At 54.2% G+C, this 18,235-nt stretch overlaps 1 protein-coding gene across 1 annotated transcript in view; it reads right to left on the bottom strand.

Moving 5' to 3' along the window:
• ANOS1 (anosmin 1) overlaps positions 1-18,235 on the bottom strand; it is a 163,637-nt gene that overhangs the window by 17,154 nt on the left and 128,248 nt on the right. Inside the window, exons 4-7 of the mRNA XM_036271760.1 lie at positions 17,398-17,620; positions 13,807-13,991; positions 11,588-11,717; positions 2,582-2,787 (exon numbers count right to left, since the gene is read on the bottom strand). Of these exons, the coding sequence (XP_036127653.1) occupies positions 2,582-2,787; positions 11,588-11,717; positions 13,807-13,991; positions 17,398-17,620 (744 nt within the window). The remainder of the gene's footprint in view (positions 1-2,581; positions 2,788-11,587; positions 11,718-13,806; positions 13,992-17,397; positions 17,621-18,235) is intronic.

Below are 18,235 nucleotides of genomic sequence, written 5' to 3'. Positions count from 1 at the left end.
AAACTATCTGAGCCTCATACTGGCACCTCCCTGGGGCATTTATAAATGGGATTCACTGTATTTCTTTTTTTTTTCTTCAATCCTCACCCAAGGACATTTTTTCTCCCATTTTTGTTCAGATGGAGTGGGAGGAGGAGGAGGAGGAGGAGGTGGAGGAGGAGGAAGAAGAAGAAGAAGAAGGAGAAGGAGAAGGAGAAGGAGAAGGAGAAGGAGAAGGAGAAGAAGAAGAAGAAGAAGAAGAAGAAGAAGAAGAAGAAGAAGAAGAAGAAAGAGAGAGAGAAACATCGATGTGAGAGAGACACATTGAATGGCTGCCTCCTGCACAACCCCAACCAGGGCCAGGGACAAACAGCAACCGAGGTACATGCCCTTGACCGGAATCGAACCCACGACTCACGGGTCCATGGGCCGACTCTCTAACCACTGAGCCAAACCGGCCAGGGCCACTGTATTTCTTTGATATTTAGGTCAGATCTATGAGTAAACTTCCACCGAGTATTATAGGAAAATGCTTCACATTTTTTTCTGTCATCAGATTTGTTAATATCAAATGCTCACCCAAGTTCTCTTCGCTTTTTACGCGATGGCAAACCCTACCAACCCCGGTTTCTCGGGTCAGGCTTCCTAACTCTCCCTACAGGATGACCTTCAAACGGGCAGAACGAAACTCCCTTCGGAAAGAGCGCTCGCGTTACCGAGGATAACAGCGTGGTCGCCTAGGCAACGAGAAGCCATGGAGCCCCAGGAAGGAAATGCCGGAGTTTCTCATATTCGTTTGCATTTTTCCAGTTTCCAATCCTAATTCTCAACAGGTCAGACGTCACTGTGGAGGACGTTAGTGCTCCCCCAACCTACACCTTGCCTCTTGTGAATCCAACAATGAGTCACTCCTAACACAGCCATGGTTTGTGCTACCTGGGCCCACTGACAATGACAATTAAGTTTGGCGATCACGTGTTACCTAATGGGTGTGCCACGGGAATAAATTCACAGTTCCTGATGAATCGCCTGGTCACTGATGCCGATAGCATCAAATCGCGTCATGTCCTGCGTTACATTCCTGAGACCGCGCGGCACGGGGTCGTCCTGCCCTCTCGTCAGAGAAGCGTGCATTACCCAGGATCACTTGCGGCAAAGCCCGTAACACATCGGACTGTCAGTAAGTTTCTTAAAAACAAAACCCAGCCCTGGCCGGTTTGGCTCAGCGGTTAGAGTGTCTGGCGCGGTCCAGAGAGACATGGGTTCGGTTCCCGCTAAGGGTACGTACCTCGGTTGCAGTTTGTCCCCGGCCCTGGTTGGGTCGTGTGGGTGGCAGCCACTCGATGTGTCCCTTTCACGTCGATGTTTCTCTCTCTCTCTTCCGCTCTCTTTCCCTCCCACTCTATCTGAATAAAAAATGGAAAAATGCCCTCGGGTAAGGATTAAAAAAATAATAATAATAAAACCCAAATAACTGTGGCCAGGTGGCTCAGTGGGTTGGACCATCATCCTCTGCACCAAAAGGTTGTGGGTTGATTTCCGGAAAGGGCACATGCCAAGGTTCTGGGTTCGATCCCTGATCAGGGCACATGTGAGAGGCAACCAGTTGATGTTTCTCTTTCAAATCAATGTTTCTCTCTCTCTCTCTCTCTAAATCAATAAACATGTCCTCAAGTGAGGATAAAAAAAATTAACAATAATGAAATTATTGAAACCAAATGGTATCACAGCTAAATATCAGTGGCAACATGTGAAGACACATTTTATCATTCTAGGTGGCACAGGATGGAAGGTTCAAGGCGCAAGAGTCTTGCTATCCTTTCTGAAACACTGTCCCGCAGCGTCTACGTGTGGAGTTCAACTTTGCAAATTCAGGGGGAAGGTTTGGTGTAAGTTTGTAGCCACATGATAAACACTGTGTACTGACAGGAAACCAAATCACTCCTTCTGGGCTAAGCGGTACATTTGGTGGTCAGTGTTCACTACCCCAGAACTGCCGAAAATGGTTCAGGGAAGATTTTCTGTCTTGGCATCGGGAGAACAAAGCATTCCGAGTTCTTTTAATCAATGAGGAAAACAAAATGTCTACACAAACTCCAAGGGGTTAAATCTGAAAAGAAAGAAACGCCAATCGAGTCCGCTGTTAGTGTGCATACATTTTGGGGGGACACCCCGCATCGTTGAAGATGCCTTTTCTCCTCTCTCTCCTGATCCACTCACTGGATCGAGGTGAAAACATCTTGCAACAGAAAGGCCGTGAACTTGATTTGCAGGGATCTCAAATCAACAAAACAAACGGACCTGAACGTCAGGGGCTTTCTGAACAGCATCCTTTCTATGACCAGACAGGTGACGTGCAGGTGTCTGCCCCTTTTATTTCTGCAGCTGTGACTGCCTTTAGGATCCGAGCAGGTGAGTGGACTAAACTCCGTAGCTCTCACCTACGATGTCCAAGGTGCGGCCCCGCTCTGTGGCCGTCCCGGGTGAAGGCAAAGGGGTGGGAAGCCTTCCTCACGCGTGCCCCGTCTTGGCCGAGCAGAGACCTCTGTTCAGACCCCCCCCTGGAGTTGCCGGGCTCCCCTCTTCCTCGGCTCCCACTTACCCCATCCGTGGTCATCCTCCGCTTCTTCTTCGTCGAGACAAGGGACTTGCTGCTGACGACCCAGCTCCAGAAAACTTTGTAGTGATGCACAGGGAGGTCCGGCTCCTCGGGGACATCCCAGGCCAGGGTCACGGTCACACTGCCGTCACTGTTGCTGGTGGAGTTGGCCAGCCGGAGGTTGACGGGAGCTGGAGGTGCAGACGGATCTGAAATCCCAGGAGAGAGACGAACCGGGTGACTCGAGGACCGAGCCTGACACGCAACGCGCACCTTTGTGCGTGTGCGGACCGCGTGCGGGGCCCGCGCAGGGAGCGGCCCCTTCCGGGTCCAGTAGCTGCAAACAAGCCGTCAGGAAGGTCCCTCTTCAGCCTCAAATTGACAGATCAAATGACCAATAAGATCGCTGCACCGGGGTCCTAGGTAAACAACCTCGTGAATCTCCTGGACAGTTGCACAGCACAACCAGCCACATCTTCACCGACCACAGGTGATCGGCGTCTGTAAGACACGGGAAAATGCAGTGCAAGCTGGCGGACACTAACTAGGGAAGCGGAACAGAACCGCCTTGGAAAATCCTGAGAAGGAGAAGCAGCCCAGGTTCACTGTTCTGTCTCAGGCCCTGGCGCTTTTAAACCTCAACTCTCCTAAGAACGAGCAACAGCGATCGGCCAACCCAAACCCTTTTTTATTTTTAAATCCACACTGCAAACCGGATGGCGTGCAGATAACATCCATTCCTGTGATCTCACTGGCTCTGGTTTATCACATAAACCAGAGCTGGCTCAGCTGTGAGGAGAGAGACCAGGTTCGGGAATTATTATGCTACAAATCTCCTCCTGCACACACACCCGCGTGCGCGCACACGCACGCACACACACGCACACGCACGCACACACAAAGATGACTGGCTATATGTAAAGCGAGAGGTCCTCCCTGCTCTTTGTCCACAGGTCGAGCAGGTGTCCACCACAAATGGTTTCCAGATGTGTGTAAGCCCAGATGCAACCCCCCCCGGAAAACTGTCAATAATTCTAATGATAACACCGTCTGCAGACATGCAAACCAACCCCAGCTCACTGCATGTCTGGGGAGGAGACTACAGGGACAGTGCCCCCGGGTTCGCTCCCAGGATCACGCGTGCTTTGGAAGGACAGAGACGGGAAAGATTTTCCAACGTCTCTCGCTTGCCTCTGAACCATATAGACTGGAGGCATGGCTGGTTGCCTCCTTGTTAAAAATGAGAATATTTCGTAGTTGCTGTTTTAGGGAAGGGATAAGCCAGGTGCATCACGTGGTGATGCTGATCTGGCAAGTCTTATTTTATTTTATTTCATTTTACTTTATTGATTTTAGAGAAAGAGGAAGGGAAAGGGAGAGAGAGAAACATTGATGAGAGAGAATATCAATTGGCCGCCTCCTGCATGCCCCCCACTGGGGATCGGGCTCACAACCTGGGCATGTGCCCTGACCGGGAATCGAACCAGCAGCCGGCCTCTTGGCAGATCTTGCAAGTAGTGATGAACATGTGAGACGTGCTGGTGGTGACCAAGGCTCCCCTGGGTTGGGGAGGCGCGTCCGTCTCTGTCAGCTCCTCCACTCCACCCTTCTAGCTCGAGAGCAGCCACAGACAGTGCGTGTACAAATGACCGTGCCTGTGTGCCAACGAAACTTTACCAGTAACAACAGAGAGCGGGCAAAGTGTGGGACATGGCCAGAGGTCGCAGCGTCCAGATGTCGCCTTTCAGAAGCAGAGACCGGAGCTCTCTGCACCTGGACCTGAGCGCTGTGGCTGTAATTTTACCAGCAGGGGTTGTACTGGGTTGATGCCACGTCGGCATTCTGTTCCCATCTTACGGAGCAGGAGAGCGAGGGTCCGAGGATACTTCACTCGTGCAGGAGTGTTGGGTGCGAGGGTCAGATCCAGACCTCGAGACCCCTGCCTCCCCGACACCTCCATCTGGGGCTTAAATCAGAGTGCGTCCCCCCTCTCATAACCCTTCTGCCCCACTGGACACCTCCTCGTGGTCTTCGCAGCATCTGCAGGAACGCGGCTCAGGAAGCGGAGACAAACACACTTTCAAAGACGACTGGAACAGGGGGACTGCACCGGGCCCTCTTGTCCTCGGTTTGGGTGACGCCCAGGGAGATTCAGCCCAGGGAGCCGACGCCGGCCTTGGAGAAACAGGGGCGTCAGTACGTCCCAGCATGTGGTGCGTTTGGCAGAGGCTGGGGGAACTTGGGGGTTTCCAAAAGACAGACAGGGTTTCACCCTCTGAGCTTTGGAGGTGGAAAGCAGAGTGACCAAGGGACCCACAGGAAGGTTCGGCACAGTCACACGGCTCTGAGCCCACGGGGAGTCCAGTGACCAGTCAAATCACGTGCCGGCCTGGGAGACGCGCAGGTCTGTGACTGCGCTGACCAGAGATCTCGCGGGGCTGGCCGGAGAGCTCAGCTGGTTACAGTGTCATCGCAATGCAGCAGGGTTTCGAGTTTGATCCCTGGGCGGGGTACATACAAGAATGAACCCATGAACGTGTGAATGAGTGGAGCAACAACTCTCTCTCTCTCTCTCTCTCTCTCTCTCTCTTTCTCTCTCTCTCTCTCTGTCTCGGACCCCTCCTGCCCATCTCTGCAGAAATCCCATGCTCACTGTGAGGCTGTTCCACATTCTCAGACAACACTGTTGGTTAAATACGAACCCCCACCCCCTGCAATGCACAGGATGTACAGGACAGTAACGACGGCCACCATTATAAATAAGTGACAGTCATAAAATACATACCACGATTTCTAAAATCATACACAAATATATACCTATGCATATTTGCAGATGCACACCAGGCATAGCAGAACAGTCTCTGGTTTAGGAGCATGCATGTTGATTTGGGGATTCATGTATTGGATTTCCTTACATGATGCTTTCCATAGGTCAAACTTCCCAGTGAAAGGCATCATGGGAATATCTGTGAAGGGATGGAACAGGGTCGAGCACAATAATGTTTTAAAAGCCATGATACAGCCCTGGCCGCTTTGGCTCAGCGGTTAGAGCGTCGGCCTGCGGTCCGGAGAGACCCGGGTTCGGTTCCCGCTAAGGGCACGTACCTTGGTTGCAGTGTGTCCCCGGCCCTGGTTGGTCGTGCGGGTGGCAGCCACTCGATGTGTTCCTTTCACATCGATGTTTCCCTCTCTCTCTCTTCCTCTCTCTCCCTCCCACTCTGTCTGTACAAAAAATGGAAAAATGTCCTCGGATGAGGATAAAAAAAAAAAAAAATTATAAAAGCCATGATACAACTAGTCACAAACTCCCCAACTAAATAGAAGCTGCTTTTAATATGTAGACGTTTCTCTCCTTTCCAGACTGGGCCGTTGGGACGGAGTCCCTTTCTGCATTACAAAGCAGGCATCACCGGCAGGAGGGGACACCCACCCCGCGGACGTCCCTGAGAGGTCTCAGAAGCTGCACGGCAGGTACTTCACCAACTAGTCACTAGTTTCCGGGGCGTGAACAGCGGAGTCCTGCTCACTGGAAGGGGGCCCCCCAGAGGAGCTGTGGACAAGCACAGCCCCGGCCACCGTGCAGCAAGGGGCAGGGTTCAGTGTGCACGGACATGCGGTCATGTACACACATCGCATTGATGGACACTTCAGCTGGCCAGACGAGGCTGGCTCCTCCCTTCCCTTTGTTTTAAATTTTTTAATTTTTTTATTGTTGAAAGTAGTACAGATGTCCCCCCTTTTCCCCCCATTGACCTACTCCTCCCTGCTCCAACCCCTCTTCTGCTGTCCCCAACCAAATGCCTGTGTCCATCGGTTGAGCATATGTGCATATAAGTTCTTTGGTGTATCTCTTTCCCCCCTTCCATCCGCCGTCCCTCTGAGGTGGGTCAGTCTGTTCCCTACTCCATGACTCCGGAGCGCTTTTGGTCGACAGCTTGTTTTGTTCAAGACGTTGCACAGATAAGTGCTATCCCCTGGTACTTGTCTTTAGGGGAATGGCAGTTGTTGGAGTATTTGTTGATGGCCATTCCTGGCTGGTGTGAGGTGATCCCTCAGGACGGTTTCAATTTGCACCTGTCTGGTGGTGAGTGACGGAGCATCCGTTCATGTGTCCTGGCCGTCTGTACGTCCTCTTCGGAGAAGTGCCTGTGCAGGTCTTTCGCCCATTTGTGAGCTGGGTTGTCTTCCTGGTGCTGAGTTATACGAGTTCTTGGCATATTCTGGAAATGCACCCCTTACCAGAGGAATGTTTAATAACAGCGCACCCCCTTTCACGCCCTCGCGGAATTCCGTGCGTGAACCTATTTGGACATCTCCTTTAAGCACAGCTCAGTGTATGGGACCGGCTCTGTAACGGCGGCGTCTGGATACGGAGCTGAGGGAAACAGCGGACCTTCTCAGGGTCCCGATCTGAACTCTGTTCTGAACCATTTCAGGGCGCATCAGCTCACCTTCGAAATGCCAGCCTCCACCCCCGAGCCCTGTCCGGACCCAGAGCGAGCTGTCCCCGAGCAGGACAGATGTGCCGGGAACAGCCCGCACGCAGCCACTGAGCTCCCACGGGGAAGAAGCTCGGGCCCGTTGGGTAAGCGGAACGAGAACAGAGTCTCCATGTGCGTCCTTCCCTTTCTGTCTTGCATCGCTTGTCACTCACCCTCATTTCTTGGCTCGCCTCCCAAAGAAACCCCTTTTACTCGAAGTCTGGGCTTTGGGAGTGTTGGCAGAAAACCCTTCTCCAAGGACAGAATCCCCCGCCTGAAGGCCTGCCACTTCCCTTTGTTTAAACGAGGCAAAAAATAGAAAGAAACGTGTATTTATTAGGCTATTAAATGATTTGTAATTTTTATGTTGTAATGTCGCAGCCAGTTTTCTTTCTCACATCCCATGCTCAAAGACAATACAGAGGATTGAAAGAAATAAGTGTAGAAATTATCCCAACCTCTGGTCTTTCTGCTGCCGGCACAAATGACAGATTTTACCCATTTTATAATCACATTTTTTTTTCCCCAGGGAAAGCTAGGGGTTCACTATAAAAATATCCACAAATGGTATTCATCTTGAAAAGAAAAAGCATGAACCTGGGTTACCAATCCAGAAACCACTCAGAAGTGTCCATAAAAATAAGTAGTCTACGGGGTTAGGAATACATGTTGGGAAACGCGATGCGTTGAAAGGAAATTAGCTTGCTCAGTCGCCGATCCGTCCTAGCAAACCCCAGGGCAGCTTTGCGTTTAAACATAACCGTGAAGAAGAGAATGACAAGAATTGGGGTTTTTCCGTGACACCCGGGATTAGAGCCCTTGAGTACCAGGCAGCACGCCTACACTAAACGAAAGCCATGTCGTCCAGTGGTTTTTCTTCTCCTATTTAATTTTACGTTTGTTTTCAAAGGTGTTCATGGTGGAGGAAAACTATGCCCTTCTCCTCTTGACCCAGTCTTGAGTGATCAAGGCCGGCCCTCTTCCCAACTCCAGCGCACTAGATAACTGCCTACCCTTCGGGTGGAGCATGCTTTTGGAGACCATATGCTTTCTGAAAACATTAACCACTAGAAGACGTACAACTGGTATACCTTCCCTTCTGGAGCATAGCAGACATCAATGGGCTCTTGTGAAATAAAACGGCAGCATTTGTTGAAACACCCAGTTACCGTTAAAAGGTGAAGAAATGGTGAGCCTGTTTCCTGCTCTGATAAAAACACTCAGAATCCATCATCGCACGGTGAGGAGCGCCCACACTGTTCATCCTGGCACTTGCGTAGGCCGGAGTGTCGGCAGAGAATTCACAGGAGGGCCTGCTCTGCTTCTAGTGAAAAGGCAGCTTGTAAAAGGGGGGGGGGGGTACAGAGATCCCATAAACAGAGGAAGACACTTCCTGCAGGGCATGTCCAAAGGTCCTTAGCTGTTCACAAGGTGGCACCGCATTCTGATAGGGTGGAGGTGCAAAACCAGGAGTGATGGAGGAGGCACAGAAGACACAGACCAACGGCTGTCTCTACTCTACGTTAATGTTCTCAAGTGAGGCCGGAAGGAGCCTGTCGGGGTGACGGAAGCATCCTGAAATGTGATGGTTGCACCACTCCACAAACAGTACAAATCACTGGATTGTACCCTCAACATGAGTAAATGTCACGGTGTGTACGTGGCATTTCAAGAAGATTGTCCCGCCCTGGCCAGTTTGCTCAGGGGTTAGAGCATCAGCCTGGGGAACAATGAGACCCGGGTTCGATTCTGGCCAAGGGCACGTACCTTGGTTGCGGTTCATCCCCAGCTCTGGTCGGGGTCGTGCGAAAGGCAACCAGTCAATGTGTCTCTCTCACACCAATGTTTCTCTCTCTCTCTCTCCCTCCCTCCTACTCTGTCTGAAAATAAATGGAAAAATGTCCTCGGGTAAGAATTAAAAAAAAATAAGATCGCTCCTTTTTCCCCCAGTAAGGCTCTATTCTACGTTTGATGAGACTTGCGTGTGATTACGAAAGACGTAGTCAATGCTGCAGCACCCGTCAGACCAGTCCTGAGGGAGGTGTCTTCCACCGCTCATGGGATCTACTGTACCCCCATTTTCCAACACGCGTCTTCACTGAAAACTGAGTAGCGTGTTCTGTGAATTCTGTATAGACACGTGTGGTTGGCAGGATGCACCAGAAGAAAAGTTGGATTCGCAGAGTTGGGCAGATTTGTAAAAGCAGGTCACGGAACATCTTAACAGCGGCCACAATGCTTCAGAAAATGATCTTTCATTAGACACAACCCATGTATATCCTGGGGCTGCAGCGCTCATTCCAGACTGTTCAGGTGTAATGGGAGGGACCGAGCCAGCCGGGCCCTGCCGCAGCCCAGAATGGATGCCCCATCCGCCCGTGGCGGCCACTCGACAAGCCCTGGGCACCGGCCAAGGGCCTGGGCTGGACCGCACCGGACTCTGAGGCCCCAAGTCTGTCTGCGGAAGCCAGGAACGCCTTTGATCTGAAGTCTGCGTTGGCAGGCTTCACCCAGGGGCGCAGCCTGGAGCCCACGGCCACCGACAGAGGGTCACACGGTTGGACCGCAGTGTGCCCACGACGCCCCGGGACGTGCAGCCCACGCTGAGGGGTCCTCGAGCCCTTCCTTGATCCTCGCGTGCCGGCCCGCTGCTATTATTTATGTCACACACCTCTCCGGGTCATGAGAGCGGTCGGACACATCGTTTAAACACAAGGTCTAAGGCCTTTAATTATAAGTTCACTTTAATGCTTCTCAGTGTATTGACCTCAGAGTTGGGGGGCGGGGGGTGTGCCTTTGTAAAAGGACTTTTATTTAAAGGAAGAGTTAAGAGCCCACAACATGCTCGCCCTGGCCGACGTGGCTGGTGGGTCAGAGCGTCATTCTGTGCGCCGAAAGGGTACCTACCGGCTTGATTCCTGCTCGCGGCACCTACATAATTTGTGGGTTTGAGCCACGGTTGGGAGGCAGCCAACTGATGTTCCTCCTTTTCTCTCTCTCTCAAATCAATAAAAACATACTCTCGGGTGAGCATTTAAAAAAACCTACGCCTGGCATGGGGTGGCTCAGTGGTTGAGCATGAACCCTGCACCAAGAGGTCGCCGGTTCAATCCCCGGTCAGGACACATGCCCAGGTTGTGGGCTGATCCCCAGTGGGGGGCATGCAGGAGGCGGCCAGTCCATGTTCTCGCTCATCCATGTTTCTCTCTCTCTCCTTCTCACTTCCTCTCTCTCTAAAATCAGTAAAGAAAAAACAATTGTTTTTAAACCCACCACATAGTGTGTAATAGAACCCAAATATTAAGTTGTCCTGATGGCAGGTTTTCCCGAGAGACCCGGTTATGCGGAGAAAGGGGCCAACGTTACGCGGCGAGAGACGGATCGACTGGCTGAAACGTAGTTTCCCAACCTTGGTGTAAAAGTGGCAATTTATCGCGGCCAGTTCAAACCTTCACACAACGAAGGACGTGTGACCGCCATGGGGTCTTGCATATTCACTAAGAGCACCATGCGGTTTGTTTAAAACAAACCTAAATTAGCCCTGGCCAGTTTGGCTCAGCGGTTAGAGTGTCCGCCTGCGGACCAGGGAGTCCTGGGTTCGATTCCGGCCAAGGGCACGGACCTCGGTTGCAGTTCTTCCCCGACCCCAGTCGGGGTCGTGCGGGAGGCAACCAGTCAATGTGTGTCTCTCACATTGATGTTTCTCTCTCTCTCTCCCACTCTGTCTGAAGATAAATGCAAAAATATCCTGGGGGTAGGATTAAAATAATAATAATAATAATAACTAAGATAAACCTACGTGCGCGTCCATGAAGAGGCCGGCGCCCAGTCTGGATGCGACACGGACGGGCCCACGTCTGTGAAACCTGATCTCACCACGAGCCGGGCCAATGGACACGCCCTCAGAAGGCTCGCAGCCTCAACACAGTGGAGACGTGGACTCGGACGCCCTGTTGGTGTGTGTGGGATTGTGTGCAGCTCGCACAGACCAGCCGCAGTGAGCTTCCATCGGCGTCCACGGGGGGTTAGGACAGCAGGGGGGGGGGACGGAACAAATGACAGACCGGGGAAGTGACTGCAGGGGTTTCCATTCTGGCCGTCTGACATCGAAGACGGCGATTTGCACTGAGTGTCACCATCATTTCCGGAAGCCGCAGACTGTCACGTGGCCCCCACGGAACCTCTCTCTCCGAACACTACTGCAACGGTGCTCGCTGCAGACCACCCAAGGCTGACGCTACCACCCGAACTGGAACCTGAACCCTAACCCACCGCTCTGTCCTCTGCATCGTCCCCAAAGCAGAGCCAGGATGCCCTTGGCTGACATTCACGGGTGCTGTCAAACACCTCTGGTCCCACTTGCTAGGAGCAGCAGCCACCGGGTGCCCAACCATATGCATGGGCATGGGGACACGATGACTCTGCATGGCAGGTGCGCCCGGGAGGGAGGCGGGCGGGAGGGGAGGGTGCGAGCGGGAGGGCAGGGTGCGGGCAGGAGGGCAGGGTGCGGGCAGGAAGCGACACTGACCTCTGGAGGAGCGGAAGTGTTTGCTGGGGGCCGTGAAGCCCCGGGTGCCGTGGACGTTGACCGCGGCCACGCGGAACTGGTAGCACCTGCTGGGCCGGATGTCGCTCAGCTGCACCCGCTCATCTGTGGTCTGAGGAGGATCAGGAAGCACAGGGAACCCTTTGATTCTAACACATCCACGGGGCTGTTTAGAAATCACTAACTCACTGGCCAGTGCAGCCAGCCGGGCCCTCCCCGCCCCTCTGGACAGAGCGTCCGATGGTCAGCCGTGAGCAGAGCTGGAGGGTCCCAGAACGGCCAGGAGACTCCCCACCACCCGAAGCTGTCCACAGACCTGTCACCCCCAAGAGCGGAAGATCCCTGCAAGCCAGGCCCTCGACAAACGTCTGGGCTGTGTTCAAATCTGGGCTGAACACAGCACCCAAGGGATGTCCGCAGTGATTATTCAGACTTGCCGACAGAGATCCTCACGTCAGAGGGAAGAAGGCAGATCACCTTTAGGGGACAGAGCAAAGGCCCGAGACACCTGCAGGCCCACGGTGATCTGGAAGGAAGTGTGGGAACACACAGCCTCGAACAACGCTAACACCTTCGGTTGTTGCTATTTTCCTCCTTTTTAAATTTGAGTCAAGGACGTAAGCAAGGGAGGGACCTGTCGGGTTCGCGAAGGGGAAGGCGTGTGAATATATCTTGTCCAGTAGAAAGACAGACAAAAACGGGACACGGGGACGAACCATAGGGTTGGCTCTCTCCACGGCTACCGTCCCAACATATCATCCCTCCGTCATGGGGCGAAGGGACATCCACCTGCTGTGAGCAGGGAAAATGTGCCCCTTGAATGGCAGGAATAAATGCCCGTCTCTGCCCGGGGCCGAACTCAACTCAGGGCTTCGCGGATGAAGACGGGAAGTCGAACTGAGTTAAACCCGCCCTCAGTTGAGGAGAATTTATTGAGAAGAATGGTGGCGTTGCCCTGGCCGGTTGGGCTCAGTGATGCAGACGAGATCACGGCATTGCGTCAGGGCGCTCCGCGTCGGAAGCAGAGAGAATTTTAGGCTGAATTTTGAACACTTCTGTGTTTTATTAAAGTAATTTTTTTTTCCCCACAAAATAGGTATACAATTATGAAATTTATGTGACCAGCCCGGGCGGTGTGGCCCAGTTATTGAACGTGGACCCTGCACCAAGAGGTCACCGGTTCGATTCCTGGTCAGGGCACATGCCCAGGTTGGGGGCCTGATCCCCAGTGGGGGGCGTGCAGGAGGCGGCCTGTCCATGTTCTCTCTCATCCATGTTTCCATCTCTCTCTCCCTCTCCCTTATTGTCTCTCTAAAATCAATCAAGAAAAAAAATTTTTTCAATTTATATGATCAGGGTTTCCCCCCCAATTTAAGATGTTTCCTTTATATCCAAACTTCTCCTTTATTTGGGGGGGTCTTTAAGTTATTTTCGAGTTTCTCCTTTGGGGAGGCTATGACGACAGACCAAAGACCCAAACGACTCTCCCAGATACCTGGAGACGAACACTGATCTTATATTTGCTGAGAGACGAGAGTGGGGATGCTGTTGGAGGAGGCTGATCTGAGACTCTTTCCCAGGGGAGGTGCATGTGGGGAAGGAGTCTGTGTCGAAAAGTGTCCGCAGGCATCCTGCAGCGGGTAGTGTGCTTATCAGCTCTTTAAAAGAAAGAAAATATTGTGCTTCCCTCCTGGGAAGACGGAGCCAAAGGGCCCCGCTGAGCTGAACGCCGGCGTGCGACCGTCCAGCGGGGCGTCACGTGGCCAAGGACCAGGGCGCCGGGCAAAGCACTTGGCAGAGACGAGCCCTTGGCCGCTTCCCACCTCGTCTGGGACGTGAATCTCAGCCTCCGAGATTCAGACACAGAAGAGAAGCCCGTTGGATGATCAGATATCCTATCGACTAGTCCCGACTGGGTTGCGTCTCCGTGACTCTAGTCGGTTGCAAGCTTATCACACGCGAATGGAGTCCTACAGGAAATCAGTGTCCGCGCTCGGGTTAGAAGAGTATCTCCCTTCCGCACGGATGTTGGGCAAAGTAAGGCACAGTCGTGTTTCTAGATGGATCGGTCACCCTGACTCTCAGCAGAGGCCCCGAGTGACATCACTGCAGGCTATTTGGATCCTCGTGGAGCGAGGTAATTTGGGGTCGCAGGTGTGCCCTGGGCATTCCCTCCAGAAAAGCGTCTCTGCAGCACTTACCTGGGCCACCGTCTGCCACTGCGTGGCGTCGTCTTCGCTGGGATGGAGGCCATAATTCCACCGCCTCTGCACCACGTACATCACAGGCTCCATGGAGATGTTGAACTTCGAGGACCACCTGATCTCCAGCTGTCCGGACTGCAGCTCTGTGAACCGTAACTCCTTCCGGGGCTTCAGGGGGACCCCTGCGACAGGACCATTTCAGTTACAACCACGTGCGTGGGACCCCACCTGATGCCGGTGGGGGAGGGAGACCCACAGGCGAATCCCCCTGCCGCCGGGGAGGACGCGCCACCTCCTTGCGGATCCAGGCTTCCCGTTGGAAATCTCCGGCACGGGGGTCAGACTGCCCCCTTTCCGAAGAGCCGGACCCTTGTTCTTTTCGCTTTCTCACTTTTTAAGAAGGTCTAAATCGGTTCCGGATCCCCCCACCCCAGTCATCTACGGAGCAGTGTGTTTTGGGGGGTTCTTCTTGTCGCCAGGTTGCATGGGGCGAGGTGACGACGGACTTGACAGGAGGGGCACCCTGCACAGCGTCAGCGTGGCCCCCACGAGCATGCTCCGAGCCCTTGCAGACTCCCCAGGTCATCCCCGCGTGGCTTCCAAGTCTGCTCTCCTTGGATCTCGCTCAGGAAAATAGTATAAACTCAACGCTCTCGGGTGGGCCAATCTTACAAGAGCGATTTCCAAAGTGGGAGTCCTGCGGACCCCTTGGATGGTGGCTGGGGCTCTCCCCTGCCGGCTTAGGGTTCCCCGTGGGAAAAGGAGGAGTTTTTAATGTCTCGCTGGGCAGGGGTGGGTGCGTGGCTCCGGAAGCTGTCGTAGGGCAGCGGCGCCACGCATTCTGACTTCCCCCCACGGTGCGTGGACGCTGTCTGCTGAGGACACGAGTCTAGAACCACCGTTCGGAATAGGAGCCTCCGGGGCAGGGGGTGCGCAGCTCTTTTCTGACACTGTTATGAACGCGGGACCAAGTGCCTCGGGTGGAACCTCTGGCTGCACCAGGGGCCAGGCCACCCACCCAAGGACACGGCTGCCCTTCGACTCCTTTCCTGCTGAGAATGAGCCCTTCGGATGGACAGCTCTTCGAAGCTGTCAGCTCAGGCCCGGGCGGGTTTGGCTCAGGGGTTAGAGCATCGGCCCGCAGACCAAAGAGTCACGGGGTCAATTTTGGTCAAGGGCTCGTACCTCGGTTGCGGTTCTATCCCTGGCCCCGCTTGGGGTCATGAGGGAGGCAACCAATCGACGTCTCTCTCTGTCTGTCTCTCTCCTCCTTCCTCCCTTCCACGCTCTCTAAAAATCAATCCTCAGATGATGATTTTTTAAAAAAAGCAAAGAGTGGCGAGCAGGCTCAGCTGGTCCCAGGAGTGAGGCGCATTGCTGCCCCCAAGCCCCAGGGCACGGTGCGCCCATGGGCAGCCAGAGCTCCCGCCCAGAGCTCCCGGGCCCTCAGCCAGTGGCCGCGCTCCTTGTCCCTAAGGAGAACCATGCACAAGCCCCCACAGCAGGGCCGGCCGACTCCACTCGCGTCGTCCCGGGGCCCTGGAAGCTGACCAGGACCCCGATGGCTCCCACAGGCGACATCCACGTTGTGCTCGCAAAGCCCGGCACTGGACCAGCCAGGACCCGTCCCCGAGAGCCCGGGCCGGTGGCAGCCTGGAACTCCTCTGTGGGGCTGAGCACGGGTCTGGCTCCTGCTAGGCTGGTGAGCGGGACCCTCCCGGCTCAGCAGCTAGACGGTCCGGGAAAGGATCCAACTGGCCCCCGCACCCCGATTACCTAACGCACTAGCTCATTCCCGCAGAGGACACGAAAGCCACCTCACTGCACGACTACTGCTTCCATCCAACGCTGCGGGAGAGCAAGGCGCACGTCCCCACGTGTACAGGCATGTGTGCACATGCGTGTACACACACGCGTGCACACACATGTATGCTCAGGCCCTCTGTGGTCCAAACCACACCGTGTCATCCGAACACGCATCCTGCAGACCTCGTCAGGTCCACAGACGGTGTTGGTTCTGATTGTGGTTGGTTCGGCACGAACTGCCTCCCCCCAAAATCCAAGTCCCCCGCCCCTCCCTGGCCAGCACCGCACACGCCCGACCGCTCAGGGCGGCGCAGGCTCGCGCCGCAGGTGTCTTCGCAAAGCCCTTTGCCGACGAGCTCCGTCGTGCCCCGTGGTCCCGGCACGTCTGAAACTCATCCCGCCTCGCCAACACTTGCATGGAAAAAGCACATTTTAATTTATAGTCTCTCTTCAAAGTGCCCTACACGAGGTGTGATGAGTGTGAGTTGACCACTGCGGTAAAAGCATCTTGTGTTTACGGGCAGGGCCAACGCTCACATCGCCAACCATCCGTGATGACGGAGGACGTGTGCTGGCCACACACTGACCGGCACGGTGTTAGGCTCTGCAGAAGCGATGCTGAGCATGTATAACGAGAGGCGGGAAAACAGCGACACCTTAGATCTACTCCAGGAACGCAGCACCACGGGAAGGGACACAGTGACTCTGAACTTCACACGGGGTATTTCGGCCGGGTTTCCGAGCATCCTAGGGGCCAAGGGGAGACAGCAGGGATGGCTTGACCTCAGGTGACAAGTCTCCAAGTGAGGGGGAGGGAGGAGGGGAGGGCCCGGGACGTCCGGGACCTGTGTGAGCGCAGAAATAGACTTCTGCAAACGATTCCCTTCACGTAGCTCAGCACGGGCGATGGCTGGGAATCCTGCCCTACACAAAGGTGTTTATACGAGCTCACCTGTGGTCAGAAATAACATACACTGAAGCATGTGGACGAAAGTGAGGGCGAGAGAGGGGAACAGAGAGAGATTACTTTCAACTCGTGATGAATAAATGAAGGACTAGAAAGGGATTCTCTCTATTTCACTCTGGAAATTGGGCCCTGGAGGTAGCAGGAGCATCTGTCTCGCGGGATCCTCCGAGGGCAACGGGACCGCACGTAAGGCAACAGCCGCGGTTTGGCCTCCAAGCACGCAGGTCGCTCCGGAGGAGGACGAAGCCAGGAGCACGGAGCAGAGACCGTGCAGGGCGGTGGGCACCCCCGGCAGGTGTGAACACTATTCCTGCTCAGCTGTCTGACAAGCTGGGTCCCCGCGGGAAGCGGGCAGTGCCCGCGGCTGGCCTCTCTGGGTTCTCATCGAGACATTCGGAGCCCGCACGGTGCCCTGCGTTCTTGCATTATGCGCGGAGGCAAACCACCACGCTGGCGGCTTCTTCGAGGGTGCCCACCGCCGGCCTATTTTGCAAGGACGTGAATCTATTCATTCTGTGGAACTTGAGGGACTTATGATTCTCAGGGGAGAAAAACACGGAAACCAGTTCCTGCTCTCATGCCGTGCGTTCTGCGCGTTAAGTCTGGAAGGCATGACTGGGAAGGGTTTGCTGTGCTCCAACACGAGCTCATGGTGGCTGAGCTGTAGGGTCGGTTACTGTTCGCAGATGCTTGCTTGGCACTGGGAACATTTCCCTCTCGTTTTACGCTGCTCTACAAGGGTGTCTCCGGGTGACACCCAGCACACGTGAACCCCAGGGACATGGCGGTGCGCCCCCAGACGCGCCGGCTCTTACCTTTGTACAGCGTCTTGGGTACCTGGCAGGTGTGCCCACACCCGTTAGAACAGCACTTCTTAACCCCGGAGCATGCGCTGTCTACCTCACAGCTCTCGACACAGGCGGCCGCGAAGCCGCTGGCCTTCTCGGGAGCCGGGCAGTCCCCCTGCTTGACGGCCAGCACGTACTTGAGGAACGCGCAGCTGGTCACACACTCGTAGTTCTTCTTGGGGGACCGAGCCTGAGAGAGATCACAACAGTTCGGTTCAAGGCAACACGTGAGGTCTGATCCCCAAGACGTCGCAAAGGAAGCTCAAATCCTTATGTCGTCCAAAAGTTCCTTCAACGGTTTATGGAGTAAATGCATTTGCTTTCTTTCCCACTAAAGAAGTCATCTTTTATACTAATTTCCTAAGGGATTATGACCCATGAGATAGCTTTACATGCAACAGATACATGTCATTGACACGCATGCACATTCACAGATTATATTGTGTAAGTGCACAGTGGTTGTCATAATCACCACCATCACCACCACCACCACCACCATCACCACCACCACCACCATCATCATTACCATCACCACCACCACCATCATCATTACCATCACCACCATGACCACCACCACCACGACCACCACCACCACCATCATCATTACCATCACCACCACCACCATCATCATTACCATCACCACCACCACCACCACCATCACCACCACCACCACCATCATCATTACCATCACCACCATCACCATCATCATTACCATCACCACCATGACCACCACCACCACGACCACCACCACCACCATCATCATTACCATCACCACCATCACCATCACCACCATCACCATCATCAT

The sequence above is a fragment of the Molossus molossus genome, unplaced genomic scaffold (genome assembly GCF_014108415.1).
Source record: "Molossus molossus isolate mMolMol1 unplaced genomic scaffold, mMolMol1.p scaffold_m16_p_2, whole genome shotgun sequence".
Taxonomy (NCBI): Eukaryota; Metazoa; Chordata; class Mammalia; order Chiroptera; family Molossidae; genus Molossus; species Molossus molossus.
The sequence above is the reverse complement of the archived record's forward strand: the minus strand, read 5'-3'. Positions and strand labels throughout refer to the sequence as shown.